This window comes from Balaenoptera ricei, chromosome 2 (assembly GCF_028023285.1).
Source record: "Balaenoptera ricei isolate mBalRic1 chromosome 2, mBalRic1.hap2, whole genome shotgun sequence".
Classification (NCBI taxonomy): domain Eukaryota; kingdom Metazoa; phylum Chordata; class Mammalia; order Artiodactyla; family Balaenopteridae; genus Balaenoptera; species Balaenoptera ricei.
This window is the reverse complement of record NC_082640.1, coordinates 31,178,978-31,195,543: the sequence shown is the minus strand read 5'-3', so window position 1 is coordinate 31,195,543 and position 16,566 is coordinate 31,178,978. Positions and strand designations below refer to the sequence as shown.

General features: G+C 38.8%; 1 protein-coding gene across 6 annotated transcripts in view; it reads right to left on the bottom strand.

The window, feature by feature from the left end:
• Positions 1-16,566, bottom strand: part of TJP1 (tight junction protein 1) — a 114,417-nt gene that overhangs the window by 40,795 nt on the left and 57,056 nt on the right. For all 6 annotated transcript variants that reach the window (XM_059912285.1, XM_059912279.1, XM_059912280.1 and 3 more), the window contains exons 5-8: positions 12,041-12,317; positions 7,955-8,058; positions 7,205-7,373; positions 6,753-6,900 (exon numbers count right to left, since the gene is read on the bottom strand). In XM_059912285.1, coding sequence (XP_059768268.1) covers positions 6,753-6,900; positions 7,205-7,373; positions 7,955-8,058; positions 12,041-12,317 — 698 coding nt within the window. The remainder of the gene's footprint in view (positions 1-6,752; positions 6,901-7,204; positions 7,374-7,954; positions 8,059-12,040; positions 12,318-16,566) is intronic.

Sequence of the window (16,566 nt, the reverse complement as noted above, 5' to 3'; positions counted from 1 at the left end):
GATTCTGGGCTGGTACTTGGGCAGAGAAGTGAAGAGCTGCCCAGGGAGTATGCTGAGAAAGCAGGGGGAATAATTACCTTGTATCTACTTGGCTATATTTGCAAGCAAAGTTCTCACAATTTAAATTTGTTCTTTATACATTGTAAACTATTTTCAGAAATATATATATGTGTGGTGTACGCTTTTGAAAAAATGTGAGTGTCTGTATTGCTCACTTTGACAAATGGCTTTCTGGCAATAACCTAGCTACATTATTTACATGAAGTCTATCAGTTTGTACAGCGATTCTCATCTTGCATGTTTGTTTATGACGATAATGACGACTAACCTAGTCCATCTGAATTAGAAAACAGATCTGTTGTTCAACAAGTATAATTGAAAAAATGAACAATTTTTAGTAAGGAACAACTAGGGAAAGACTAAGAAGGACCCTTCTTTTTTTTTTAATTAATTAATTTATTTATTTATTTTTGGCTGTGTTGGGTCTTCATTTCTGTGCGAGGGCTTTCTCTAGTTGCGGCGAGCGGGGGCCACTCTTCCTCGTGGTGCACGGGCCTCTCGTTGGGAGCACAGGCTCCAGACGCGCAGGCTCAGTAGTTGTGGCTCACGGGCCTAGTTGCTCCGCGGCACGTGGGATCTTCCCAGACCAGGGCTCGAACCCATGTTCCCTGCATTGGCAGGCAGATTTTCAACCACTGCGCCACCAGGGAAACCCTAAGAAGGACCCTTCTTTCACTTAAGGGACAACAGCATCGTCAGGGCTTCACTGCTGGTATGATTATTACATACTTAGATTAATATTTAGAGTAAAACAACCCTTGATTGTGCAGTATGTTTGGCTGATTTTATAACAAGAGACCAGTGTTACCATACTCTTCATTTTTTATTAACATTCTCTCAAAGGCAATAAAGAATTGTCCTACATTATTTAAACTAGAAATAAGATTTTTCATATACTTACTACTTTTACACGTGAGTGGAAGTCTGTTTTTATAATATTTTATGTTTTATACTGTACTTGTACAAGAAAATAGTTCTCAGCTGATGGAGTAAATAAAATGTACACTTTTACTTTAAAAATAGTGACTATAAAGTATAATATTTAAGCTTGCCTTGCTGTCATTAGGTCCATGATCTCCTCTTCAGGGTTAAAATCCATCAGCAATCACTGAGCACAACACTACTACACCTTGGTCTCTACTAACTAGAGAAATGTATGAGCTATGGTCCTCCCTCAGCCCGTCCCCTGAGAAAGCATGTGAAAACAAAACCTCAGTTTGGAGTTTTAATCTCGTAACTGAAAATTCCCAAGGATTGAAAATAACAGTTGGCTCTTATCTGAATAACAGAAGTTCAGGATGGGTCTTTAATATTCCACTCACTTTCAAAGGTTAGACAAAGAATCTTATTTTAAAAAGATTTAGTAACAATTCAAGTGATAAACAATTTTTTTGAAGTTTCACATTCTCGCTAACCAATTTTCCAAAACAGGAAAAAAAAAAAACCTTTTTAGAACTCCAAATCCCTGGCTACGTTGCCCTTGTGGTCCAGCCACACCCGTCACCTTGCTGTTCTTCCAACAAGCTGAATGTATCTCCATCTCTGTCTTATTCTGGAATGATCTTCCTCTGGCTGGCTCCTTCTTAGTCACTCATCTCAAGATAAGTTGACCGTAGAGAAGCCTTCTTTCTGCCCAAGCATGTCTCTAATACTGCCCCCTCTTCCTGCACTGTCACATCACCCTGATTTTCTTTACCACTAATGGAAATTACTGTTTCATATTTCAAACGTATTTATCTGTTTTATTCACTTGGATATAAGCTCTATGGTAGCAGGGATCTTGCCTAGATTGTTGAGGGCATAATTTATATTTATAATCATACACTGACAACATGTGCATTATCAAAAAATACTTCATAGAGGAAAAATGAGCAGGGTAATGTCAAAATTACTGGTGAAGAAAAAATCTTTCAACCTTCACTGAAGAACACTCACTGTGCTAACTGCTGATCACTCACCATCAACTGCGCACGGCACAGGAGCCATAGGAAAGAAGGCATCAATTGTTGATTAAATTCACTGAGATTTAATAAACTGAATCTCTCTACCTGACTATCTTTCAGAGGTGAAGGGGGGAAAAGGGATGAAGGACTCCACAGCATGTCTGAAAAAGAAAATGTAATAGTACCTGCACCAAATTAATTACCAACAATATCACATATAAATCTTGTTTTGAATCAAGCATCTTTCAAATTGGAGGTAATGAAATCTTTTTTACCTAAGACAAAGGACTAAAACCAAGGATCAGGGGAAAAAACTCTGAAATTCACCAGTCAGAAGAAGGTCACTTCTCTACATTTTGAAACAGTAAAAAGAAGTGTTCAGCTTATGTATATGGATGTCTCAACAATAATTTTTAGCCTATTGGCAAAGTTCTATGTATGTTCCAGACAGAACTACACAATATCTAACAGAAACGATATATACTAGGGCAAAAGAATATTCACAGCTCTCTAAACTCAAAGAAAACAACTATGGAAGGTGACATATAAGGTGTGTAAATAAAAAAACTAGATCTTTAATTTAAAAGCCAAGGCTTCTCTAAGGTATGTAAGCAGAAACACCATATGCCCTACATGCATGTGTATGAGGACTCACCTGGCACTCTGAGAGAACAAAGGCATGAACCTGCCTTCAACCCTGATGATATAGGTAGACTGTATAGTTAAGGGATTTTTGATCCCATTATTTAACTTGATTATTTAACTTGGCTCAATGCTCAGATTTAGGCTAGAAATTCTCATTCATAAGAACCAATTTAATAATCATGTATTTGTTACACCATAAGCAGTATCAATACTGCCACCACTAACTGCAGAATTCAGTGGAGACATTTCTCTCAAGAGAAACAAATGATGAAACAAGTATTTTAAATTTCTACAGAGTTTTAATCTCTTCTAAACACTGCTTTCAAGTACTTCAGAAGCAATCGTTTTTATGAAATAGATATGCTAAATATAAATCAGACTTTTTCCTATTTGCTAAAATACACAATTCTCTAAAAACCTTAGACAACAGCTTAGGTCCCAGATGCACCTTGTCAGTTTATGGAATGACTGAGTATAAGAAATACAAAATACAAACCTTTACAATGCAAATTTTCTACAGTTGAACCTTATCCTAACTAGTCTGAGCTTTTACTGTAACAGAATTTTTTCAACAATGCGACTGCTTATGATTAATCAGTAGCATGAGAGCCACTTTTATTAAAATAGTTTATAGAACAGAACCAAAAACGTAAACATATGTTGTTCCTCTAGGGAGAAAACGCATAAAATGGATCTGTTAAATTAACTGTAAATACTAGGGAGAGTACAATATAACCAAGCAGAGGCTTAGAACACACTCTGAAAATCCAATACTCTCTAGTCATGCAGGGACTGCAGTGAAATCAGTGAGAGTCTTCTCATTGACAGCCCCTGACAATCGCCACGAGGCAGTGCCACCTGCCGAGGACTCTCAGTATGCCCAGCTCCCTCCTAGAGGGGGAGTCTCGGCCCAGAGTGGGCAGTGAAAAAACACCGAATAAAATATACAAAACAAACTTAGCAACAGCATCAAGCTATAACAAAATCACTGTAATAATTCTCTATACATATATTATTTTTAAATTTAAAAACAAAACTATTTTAACATCCTAGACCAGGGGAGGACTGGCACACTTTTTCTGTAAATGGCTCTGTGGGCCATGCAGTCTCTGCCACAACTTCTTAATTATGACATTGCAGGATGGGTTCCAGTAAAACTTTATTTGCAAAACCAGGCAGCAGTCTGGATTTGGCCCACAGGCTGTAGTTTGCCAGCCCCTGTTCAAGACAACAGTAAGGGTACACTGCTCATCTAATTATAATGAAGAAACACGCTCATGTGTTTTTCTCAGAACTCAGACCATACAACATTTGTTCTCCAAGAAAAGAACATCACAGAGGAACATAAGTAGGTCATGACAACAATGGAATGCTTTATAGATTTCTGCTCCCTTAAGTAACCTTCCACTTTTTTCTTTCTCTACACCCATAAGGTCAAACACTTAAGTCAAAAGGACGAGAGCTTTAATCCTGGCTCTAATCTCTTGTCAACTACATAACCCTGGACTTTATCACAACCACTCAGCTTAAACTGACTTGCCTACAGAACGAGCAAATCTTCTTAGAAATGGTTTAATATGAGCAGATGTGAAAGCACATTTGGAAACTCTAACTGATGATACTATTACTACTACTACTAATCACCATACTAATGAGAGCAGCTAATATCTGCACCAGGTGTTCTAATAACTAATTTAACTTTCACAACTTTGTAATGTATGATGCCTTTTTTACAGCAAATGAGAAAACTAAAGTGCAGAGAGGTTTCAAGGTTGTGCAAGTAACCAATGGCAGGCTGGGACTCAAACCCAGGAAAACTTGCTTCAAAGCCCAAAGAAATCACTATATTCTATTGCCTCTGACAAAATAAAAGTTACTATTCTCAGCAGATAACTGCAATCTTACAAACATACGAAAATACTCAGAAATCTAGGAAGAGAACAAGGTGGGGCTAGTGTTTTACACACTAAACTGAAACTTTTCTCAGGAGTCTTTTTTGTTTCACTTTTTAAACAAGAGCATTTAAAGAACATTTGTAAAACAAAGACATCTGTACAAAATTAAATAACAAAAAGAAAATGTCCCATGCGTTTTTTAATACTAGGATTTTACTCTCTTACTATATTCTAAATTGTTTCTCAAAATGCAAGGCACCCTCTATATTAAAACTCTCACAGTTATCTGGATTTTAATATTAACTTTAGGGGGGAAATGAAAATGAAACCTTTAAGCAACTGGTACTACTTTACATCCTGCCTTTTGGCAGGCCACTTAATTTTCAGGAATTATATTCTCAGCACAAACATTTGGAAAAGAATCTGAAGACTTTTTGTCTTCTGTACTCAAAGTACTATCTTTTCCTTAGTATATGCTACATGTTCTAACCAGAAGTTCCCAAATCTGGTAATGTAGAGAAAGGAATGCTATCAGGAACTTTAAAAAAGTATTCCCTGCCTCTACCTCAGATGAACTGAGAAGCAGGCCCAGGATTCTGTATTTTTAAAAGATCTCATGTAACTGGTGTTACCCATAAAGAATACTTGAGGTTCCCAAGAGAAGTAAAACATCCCAATATAATATGAAGATAGTTACAATTTTTTTAAATCCTCTTCAACTTTTAGTTAAAGTTACAGATGTCAAGTGTTTAGGAAATCTAAATGGAAAAAAGTAAGTATCAAAAAGAACTTTCTAAGGTTTAGAATTTGATTACAATAAATACAAATGGCCAAAATTTTGATGAGCATTTCTTTCTTTTTAAAGGAAAATCATGCCCAAATTGCTTGATGCCAGCCTAGCTTCTAGGTGAGAGAACTGTGTTACAATTACAGCCACTCCCCGTGACTCATCAGGGATGTTAGCTCTATCACTGTGTACATGTTGCGGCAGCTGTCCTTTTCCAGATAAGGTCTGTGCTGTGTCAGGGAGATTTTTAGAATTAATATGTTAACCTGCAGCAGTTAAAACTAATAATCGATTATAAGTCCATTTTGCATGTGACATACTATAATATTCCCTAAAAAAATAATTATAATATTAATTACAAAGATCAGGGTTAATACAATTTATATGTCTAAAATCTGAAATTCAGAGAGAATCAGCCTCACAAATATCTAAACTCAGGGGTGCATAACAACTGTTATCAGTATGATTTCTGACAATCTGGAGGACAGCTCTCTCCCAGGGAGGGACTTCTCCCTTGCCTCCTCAGCTTCCTCAGGGAACACTCCCTGTGCTCCACTTCTGGACATTCTATCTATATCGTTTCTCTTGGCAATTTTAGTGACTTCTATGGCTTCAGCTAACACCCTCATGCAGTAAGTCCCAAATCACCACCTTGAATCTTAAACTGGTCAGCTCTGGACTTGAAATTTCAAGTGCCTACAGAAGATCTCCATATGGATGGCTATTAAACCCTAGGTCCACTGGTGGCCTACAGAACCCCGGGAATGTCCAGAATTCTTATGTAAAGTGCTACATGTATGTGCACATGTGCATTTTTCTGGAAAGAAGAGTCATAATTTTCTTCATATTCTCAAATGTATATGTGACCCCAGAGACTATAAACTCAGGTAAGTCATATACTACTAGCATAGCAGACCCTTTGGCATAAATACCAGACAGTGTACTTTAAAACAGAAAACAAAGTCAGTGTACTTTAAAGCAGAAAACAAAGTCCAGGTTAATCTCTCCACTAAAGGACTTCTACTATATATAGCTAACTTGTCCTAAAGCTGGCTAGCATCTTCTAATGCAGTGGGTCAGCGAATTGCAGCTGAGAGCCAACTTTTTTAAAATAAAGTTTTATTGGAAAACAGCCATGCCCATTCATTTACATACTGTCTACAGTTAGTTTTGTGCCACAAAGACAGAGCTGAGTAGTGACAAGACTTGGCTCACGTGCCTAAAATACTTACTCTTTGGCCTTTAATGAAACCGTTTGACCTCTGTTATTCTAGATAAGAAATACCTAAATTGATAAAGAAACACGAACCTAATTTAAGTAATCCAAAGACAACCTATCTTCTAATTTTATTTCTAAGCAAAACCAGAAACATGTACCAAGCACACACACCTGTTTTATTTTAAACAACAGAGCATGATTACCTGCCATTGCTGGGCTGCTGTGGAGACTGTCTAGAATGGTCAGAAGGCTCTGACCGCTGGTCAGGAGATCGTGATCGGCTGTGACGGGGAGGCCGGTCGTGTGATCGACCGGAATGATCTGATGCCAGTGACTGAATTTCTGAAATGTCTGTTAAACAAAAGAGTGCTGTTTATTTTCCCATGAAATGACTACAGTAAAATATAAGGTACTCCAATAATAATGGAAATAAGTTACTAAACATAATTTCATATAAAATGGTTGATTTAAGTATTAACTTAATCAGCTACTATTTGATACTGGTGAGCTGTCAACAGAAAAAAATTTTTTTGAATTCTTATGTTTTGAAGGTGTCTGGCTTATAGAAAATTATCATTTCATTCTAACATGTCAAATCTTCCCACTTTAAGAAAGAGGTCACTTAAAGGGTCTCTGCAAACAGAGCCACACTCACCATCTCTCTCGGAGGCATTAGCCGAGTGGATACTGTCAGAAAGATCAGGGACATTCAGCAGGGTAGCCCGTTCATCTCTCTGAACTACCATCTTTAACTTGCCTTTAGACCTCTCTATCAATGTCTTTGCATCTGTCAATGACATATTTTCCGTCACGGTACCATTTATCTGCAACAGAAAAGAAACTATAGGTTGAAGGTAAATGACAAAAATACAAACGTTAACTTAGTCTGACATGAACAGGAATATCTAAACTACTCCTGGGCTTGCCCTGAGAACCAAAATATTCCCTTTACACTTTTCCTAAACTATCAAAGTACTCCTCCTTACTGAAAAAATAAAATCTGTACTACACTGCTGCTCTGCCAGAAAAGCCCAAACTAGCATTCTCTACCTCCTCCCCATCACTTTCTATTACTCATGGGCAAACTAACAAAACACGTCAATAATATCTGGAGGAGTTATCAAAACCACTTAATGTGGAACAACAGACAAATCTATCTACAAAGTAACTCCTATTAGTGAAAAATATACATTTGGTGCTATTAATTCTCTAGGATGACTCTATGCCCAAAGAAAAGCGTCAGTGTTGACATGCAGTAATAGCCAGTGGCAAACTATCTAGTCCCCCAAACATTGATTTTTAATTCTTTTCGGCAAAATCGCTTCAAGCATGAACAGGATCTATGTGGTCACACTAGAACTTGTTTTCTATTGCAGTTCATCAAAATGTAAGAATATGACTATACCTTCAATACAACATCGCCTTCTTGAATATTGCCATCTCTTGCTGCCAAACTATCTTGTGAAATTTCCTTTACAAATATGTGGCTGGCCAATCGAAGACCATATTCTGAAATAATATATTTAAATGTCTTTAGTGTAAAATCCCAAGACTTTTAAATAGAGTTTAAAAGTATGAAACTAATAATCACCGCATAGAGTTTTTACAATAATAAGAAATTATTCTTGGCCTCCCTGCAAAGAAGACATTTCCTCTTATCATCAGAAAATTTTCACTGTCAGTGTGAAAGCAAAGGGAAAGTGCGTGGTTCAAACAAAAGACTGACATATCATGCTCTCACTGTACTGAAAGAGAGAAAAATCCGAAGAGATGACCATTTCTCTCTGACGGTGTCATGCTGATGCACTAGCTTCTCAAAAGGTTTAATGAATACAATTCTGAAAAGGAAAACTCTGTAATGCTTTACGATTTTGCTGATGACTTGTATTACCATGCATATACTGGTTTTGTTTTCCTCAGTTCCTACAGCAAAAGTATTTTGGATCCTGAACACCTCTCTGAGAGACATACACAGAGCATCAGTGTGCACCACTCAAACAAGGGCTTAAAATGAGCCAAGCAGATGTGGAGAGGAGTTAAATAAAGATGCCAGTCCTTCCAACAACCAACAAAGTGCCCAGGTGCATGGCAACATTAATTGCACCTGTGGGTGAGGGAGTGGTCAGAGTTAAAGAAGTTACCAGGAGAGTCCAGAAAACTGTCCAGGGGGCCTGCAAAGCTGTACAATGACTACAACTAACAGTATAATGTCAATAGGAACAGGACTGCCCCAGTTGTGTTAGGAGAAAGAGAAGGACTGAGTCTTACTGGGAAAGAAAAATAAAACAAAAAACAAGAAGGGAAACAAAACTGTTTTTAAGATGGGATAAGTTAGCAGACCTGCTACTCAAGCTTTTAAAAGTTACATCAGTTACAGTTCAACTTAAGGCAAATACACAAAGAGTGTTCACAAGCAGGAATAGAATCAGGGTAAAAAAAGAAAATGACCTTCTAGGGGATCTAGGCAGTCAACTATGTGTGCTTTAGAAATGGTGACTATACTCACAGAAAGAAAGTATTGATTAAAAGACTGTCCTTATTTAAGATTTAAAAATTATAAATGACCAAAATACAGAGATGACTCTAAAATATTCCTTGTATATTAATGTATTCATTTATTCTAAGTACTTCCTTAGTAAATATTAACTAGGTGGTAGGCACTAGTGATAAAAACCAGCAATTGAGACAGTCCCTGCACTCTGGCAGCTTCCCTAGTCAGTAGGGAAAAAGACGTTACCACAATTACCAGTGTGATGAAGAGTTCGGATGGAGCAATACATGATTCTGTGCCTAGTGGGGGTCAGAGAAGGCCTCCCTGAGAAGCAAATGCGAAAGCTGAAACTCTACCTAAGAAATGCTAACACTAAACCTGAGAAATGAGGGTGTGTGTGTGTGTGTGTGTGTGTGTGTGCGTGCACGCGCACTGGTAGAGACAGAATGGTTAAAAACAAGTGCACCAGAAGGTATGAAGGAAAGACAAGGCAGGTTTGAAGAAGTCATAAGTGTAGGGCAAGAGTCAGACAGAGAAGCATCCCAGAGGACCCTGTAACCATGTGGAGCAGTCCAGAGAATGGACCAGGGAGATCCAGCGACTAGATCACGAGGCTGAGTGAGTCACTTAATAGACAATGGTGTGGTGTTCCTCACCCCCCCCGCGCCCCCCCCCACACAAAAAAGGAAAAAGTAACTATGTGTTGATTAACTTGACTGTGGTGATCATTTCCTAGTGTATACATACCTCAAACCATCACACTGTACACCTTAAATACATACAACTTTACATATTTATATACAATGTCAATTACACCTCAATAAAGACGGAAGAAAAAAAAAGATGCTGGTAGCTTGGATGAGGGTGGTGGTGGTGGAGAAGGGAGGAGTAGGACAGTAAAGTGTGGTGTTTAGGAAGTTAGAAGGTGTTAACTGGGCATAGGAAAGCAGGGGAAAAAAGATGTCATGGGAAACTACACCATGCTGCGCCCGGCTGGCTTGAGAGACCGGGTAGACAGGAATATATTCAATGGGATACTTCATAAGAAACATTCCAGGAGGGAGATGTGCTGCATCTGAGGGATGCAGACGAACACCTAAGTGAACATGCCTACGACTCAGCTGGGGCACCAGGGTGCACACACTGGACCTAGGGAAGGAGCTGTGCCACCATGAGCAGCCCACGACACTGAGAGACATGAGATTTCCTAAAGATGTTATATGAAGTAGAAAAGAGATTCTAGAACAGAAATCCACAGAACACTGAAAGGTAGGATGAAGACAATGAGCTTGCCAAGGATACAGAAAAGAAAGAGGGAGGAACCCTTGAAACCCACAGCATTACAGGAGCCAAGAGAAACCATTATTTCAAAAAATAGGAAGTGGTTAATTATTAGAGAAACGCAAATCAAAACTACAATGAGGTGTCACCTCACACCAGTTAGAATGGGCATCATCACAAAATCTACAAGCAACAAATGCTGGAGAGGGTGTGGAGAAAAGGGAACCCTCTTGCACTGTTGGTGGGAATGTAAATTGATACAGCCACTATGGAGAACAGTATGGACGTTCCTTAAAAAACTAAAATAGAATTACAGTATGACCCAGCAATCCCACTACTGGGCATATACCCAGAGAAAACCATAATTCAAAAAGACACATGCACCCCAATGTTCACTGCAGCACTATTTACAATAGCCAGGTCATGGAAGCAACCTAAATGCCCATCGACAGACAAATGGATAAAGATGTGGTACATATATACAATGGAATATTACTCAGCCATAAAAAGAAACGAAACTGGGTCATTTGTAGAGACGTGGATGGATCTAGAGACTGTCATACAGAGTGAAGTTAAGTCAGAAAGAGAAAAACAAATACCGTATATTAACACATATATGTGGAACCTAGAAAAATGGTACAGATGAACCAGTTTGCAGGGCAGAAACAGACACAGATGTAGAGAACAAACATATGGACACCAAGGGGGGGAAAGTGGGGGGGGTGGGGGTGGGATGGGATGAATGGGGAGATTGGGATTGACATATAGACACTAATATGTATAAAATAGCTAACTAATAATAACCTGCTATATAAAAAATAAATAAAATAAAATTCAAAAAAAAATAGGGAGTGGTTAACCATGTGAAATGGTACTGAGAAGGCAAGTAAGATAAAGACTAGAAATTTCTACCGGGTTTAGTATGACCAGTTCTGGGAGCAGATACCGGAGAGAGAGGGCTGAAGAGTGGATGGTGAACAAGGAGAAACAGCTCTGAACACAGACAGTCTGACTGAGAAGTCGGTTATGGATGAGGGCAGTGGGGAGCAAAAACCAGGAGACATGTCAGGTTTCAGTAAAGCCGATCAGAGCCAGGCTTCAAATACTCTTACACCTTTTTATCAAAATGATCAGTCATCAATGCTTTCCAGCATGGGAGAGACACGCCCACAGCAGCAAGAAGCTGCAATCAGACTCATTTGTATCAAATGTGATTACCTGAGGGGAGGCAGCTAGGCTTCAGTTTCAAAATTTTCTGACAAACAAGTCCTTTGCTTTTAGAGCAATATCCTGTGGGGGCTCCTCTCCCTCCTCCTCTCCATTTAGAAAAGGCAGCCTGCCCTCCCTCCGAATCCAATGATTTCTACCCAGATGTAGGTACTACTGATCCTGACAGCTAAGTAAAACACTGAACTGCAACTTGGTGATGGTGTGACATTTCTTGTATTAGCCTATTCTAATCACAAGAAGTAATCCAAAATCCAACTACTGGACGATTTATGTGAAGTACTATCTGCTACAACAAAATGATTCAAGAAGAGGAAACAGATGACCCCTGAAGCCTGACATCACAGGATTTGATTTAAAGCAACAGGACACAAAAACGAAGATAACAGAAGACAACAAAGCAAAGATATAAAGTGATGGCAAATTTACTTCTCATTAAAATTAGTCTTAAAATTTTCATGTGAAAATGATAAACGAGTTGGTAGAAAATACCTTCATTTTTCCGGGATTTCACCAGTGTGACTTTGGTGGGTCTGGCAGGTTGACTGGAGGCCACAGATCGCCTATCAGATCGCGGAGACAGACTCCTCTCTCGACTTGCACTTCTATCCCTGGCCCAGCTCTTCTCACTCCTCCTGTTAACCAGGCCCCCACGGCCACTTCTCCGGTCGTGTACTTCCTCATCATAACTATCTTCTTCATTCTCAGATACTGGTTCAGGATCAGGACGACTTACTGGTATCTGAACTTTCTTTTTCCTTCGAATGGTCTACAAATAAGAAAGATTACAATATGAGCTGATTGATTTTCACATACGTACTTTCAGTTCTTAAGAGAGGAAAACCACATTTTTCTGGTCTCATACTAATTATGAATAAGAGATATAATACACAAATATAACAAATTACTAAGGAATACTCTTCTATATTGGTTATCTTTTGTGCTCTCCTGATAAACAGATCTGGTTAAGAAGCAAATTTGGAATAGAGGGCCTAATAAAGTTCTTAATTAATTCAGAAGATCTTCTATGTGTAATAATTACAAGCTTACAGGAAAACTAATAATTACTGGTGGTTTGAATAAAGGAGGGAGCACTGTACTCTAATACAATCAAATATACTGTAGTTGTTACCAAACCAGAGCAAACTTGCAGGCCCAACTTGATTCCTTAAAAATTTCAGAATCCATGAGTATCAAGGCCCACAACTGTCCTACTGGAACTCTAAGAGAGAAATTTATTGTACTTCCACACTAACAGTGAACTTAGTGTTGTGTTGGAGCTAATAACTCCATGATACTCTACCAATACAAACTGCTTTCAGTTTCTCTCTCTCCAAAATTTGTAATTTATGGTCTATGTATAAATTCCTTCTTCTGGCTTTCTTTCCTCAATTGACTCTGACACTGGTTCACTTTTCCCTGTCCACTTATTTCCTTTACTTTCTGTAAGATCAAGATCTATTTGCACTGCCTTCTGACTGAGTGGCCTCTTAATCCCTGGACTGCACTCTGTCTTCTCACACCAGTATACATCTGATCTCATCAGAGATCTGCAAGATCTTCTTGAGTAACACTCCTTGTCTTCTACTTCTGACACCCTGATCTACTGAAACTTCTCCATGTCCATCTTATCTCTGACTCCTCCATGCCCTCCTATTCTCCTAGTCCATCAATTCCCTCCTGGTTTCAACTGCCTTCCTCCCAAGTCTGATGAGTTGTCATGCTTCGATATTTAAATGATTTTCTCTAGCCCCGGGATACCACAGCCCTGTACCTGCTGAGTCAGGACCCAGCCCACCCCAGTAGGCTGGCACCAGCCCCTGGACCCCCAGGGCCCTGCAGCCAGAGACTCCAGGACCAGCCTGCCTACCCTGGGCACTAGCCCTGGGACACATAGGACCCTGACCCTCTCCACCAGTAGGCCAATACCAGCTCCGAAACACCTTGGACCCATCAGCCAGCCACTCTGGGATCCAGCCCCACTCACCAGTAGGCTTACACAAGCTTTGGAACACCCCGAACCCTGCAGCCAGTGATGTCTGAAACCAGCCTGCTCACCAGCAAGCCTACACTAGGACCCCTGGCCGTACAACCAGCCACCCAGTTCTACCCACCAGTGGGCTGGCACTAGAGAGAGAGGGCCCAAATCAATAATATCAGAAATGAAAAAGCAGAAATTACAACTGACAGCACCGAAATACGAAAGATCACAAGAGATTACTGTGAACAATTATACGCAAATAAAATGGACAACCTAGAAGAAATGGACAAATTCCTAGAAATGTACAACCTCCCAAGACTGAACCAGGAAGAAATAGAAAATATGAACAGACCAATTACCAGTAATGAAACTGAATCAATAATTTAAAAACTCCCAACAAACAGAAGTCCAAGACCATATGGCTTCACAAGTGAATTCTACCAAACATTTACAGAAGCGTTAACATGTATCCTTCTGAAACTCTTCCAAAACATTGCAGAGGAAGGAGTGCTTCTGAACTCATTCTATGAGGCCAGCATCACCCTGATAGCAAAACCAGACAAAGATATCACACAGAAAAGAAAATTACAGGCCAATATCAATGATAAACATAGATGTAAAATGACTCAACAAAATATTAGCAAACTGAATTCAACAATACGTTAAAAGGATCATACACCATGATCAAGTGGATTTATCCCATGGATGCAAGGATGGTTCAATATCCACAAATCGACGTGATATATACCACATTAACAAACTGAGGAAGAAAAATTTTATGATCGTCTCAATAAATGTTGAAAAAGCTTTTAATAAAATTCAACATCTACGTATGATAAAAGAAACTCTCAACAAAGTGCATATAGAGGGAACATACCTCAACATAAAAAAGGCCACATATAAGCCCACAGCTAACATGGTGGGCTCAATGGTATAAAGCTGAGAGCATTTTCTCTAAGATCAGGAACAAGACAAGGATGCCCACTGTCGCTCTTTTATTCAACTTAGTGTTGGAAGTCCTAGCCTCAGCAGTCAGACATGAAAAAGAAAAGGAATCCAAATTGGAAAGGAAGAAGTACAACTGTTACTGTCTGAGCATGACATGATACCCTACAGAAAATCCTAAAGGCATCATGAATAAACTGCTAGAGCTCATCAATAAATTCGGCAAAGTTGCAGGATACAAAATTAATACACAGAAATCTGTTGTATTTCTATACACTAACAATGAACTACAGAAAGAGAAATTAAGAAAACAATCCCATTTACAAATCACATCGAAAAATAAAATCCCTGGGAATAAATCTAACTAAGGAGGTAAAAGACTTATACTCGGAAATATAAAGACACCAATGCAAGAAACTGAAGACAACGGGAACAGATGTAAAGATATACCAAGTTCATGGACTGGAACAATTAATATCGCTAAAATGACCATACTATCCAAAGCAGTCTAAATATCCAATGCAATCCCTATCAAAATACCAATGGCATTTTTCACAGAACTAGAACAAGTAATTCTAAAATTTATATGGAAACACAAAAGACCCCAAATAGCAAAAAATGAACAAACAAAAACAATCTTGAGAATGAAGAACAAAGCTGGAGGCATCATGCACCCAGATTTCAAACTATACTATATGGTTACAGTCATCAAAACAGCATGGTACTAGCACAAAACCAGACACATAAATCAATGGAACGGAATAGAAGGCCCAGAAGATGAATCCACGCTTACATGGGCAATTAATCTATGACAAAAGAAGCAAGAATGCACAATGGGGAAAAAACAGCCTCTTCAATAAATGGTGCTGGGAAAACAGGACAATTACATACAGAAGAATCATACTGGACTACTCTCTCATATCATGCACAAAAATAAATTCAAAATGGATACAAGATTTAAAATACAAGCTCTGAAACCATAAAACTCCTAGAAGAAAACATAGGCAGTACACTATTTGACATCAGTCTTAAAAATATTTTTTGGATATGCCTCCTCAGGCAAGGGAAACAAAAGCACAAATAAACAGGACTACATCCAACTAAAAAAGCTTTTACACAGTGAAGTTAACTATCAACAAACAAAAAGGCCGCCGACGCAATGGGAGAAGATATTTGCAAACGATATGACCCACAAGGGATTAATATCCAAAATATACAAAGAACTTACACAACTCAACGTCAAAAAATAAATAAACAACTCAATTAAAAACTGGGTACAGGATCTGAATAGACATTTTTCCAAAGAAGACATACAGATGGCCAACGGGCACATGAAAAGATGCTCAATATTACTAATCATCAGTGAAATGCAAATCAAAACCACAATGAGATATCACCTCCCACCTGTCAGAATGGCAATTATGAAAAAGAAAACAAATAACAAGCACTGACAAGGATGTGGAGAAAAGGGAACACTCATGCTCTGTTGGTAGGAAGGTAAATTAGTGCAGCCACTACAGAAAACAGTATGGAGACTCCTCAAAAAATTAAAAATAGAACTACCGTATGATCCAGCACATTCCACTCCTATTCACCCAGAGAAAATAAAAACACTAATTAGAAAAGACATTTATGGGAATCCCCTGGTGGTCCAGTGGTTAGGACTCTGCACTTCCACTACAGGGGGCGTGGGTGCAATCCCTGGTGAGGGAGCTAAGATCCTGCATGCCACAAGGCCAAAAAAAAAAAAGGAGGGGAGGGGAGGGAAGAAAGAAAAAGGAAAAGACATTTGCATGCCTCTGTTCATTGCAGCATTATTTATGATATCCAAGATATGGAAGCAAAGCAAGTGCCCATCAATAGATGAACGGATAAAGAAGATTTCACACACACACACATAAACACTACTCAGCCATGAAAAAGAATAACATCTTGCCATCTGCAACAACACAGATGGACCTGGAGGGTATTACGCTAAGTGAAATAAGTCAGACAGAGAAAGACAACTACTGTATCATTTCACTTATATGTGGAATCTAAACAACAAATGAACGAACGTAACAAAACAGAAATGGAGTTACAGATACAGAGA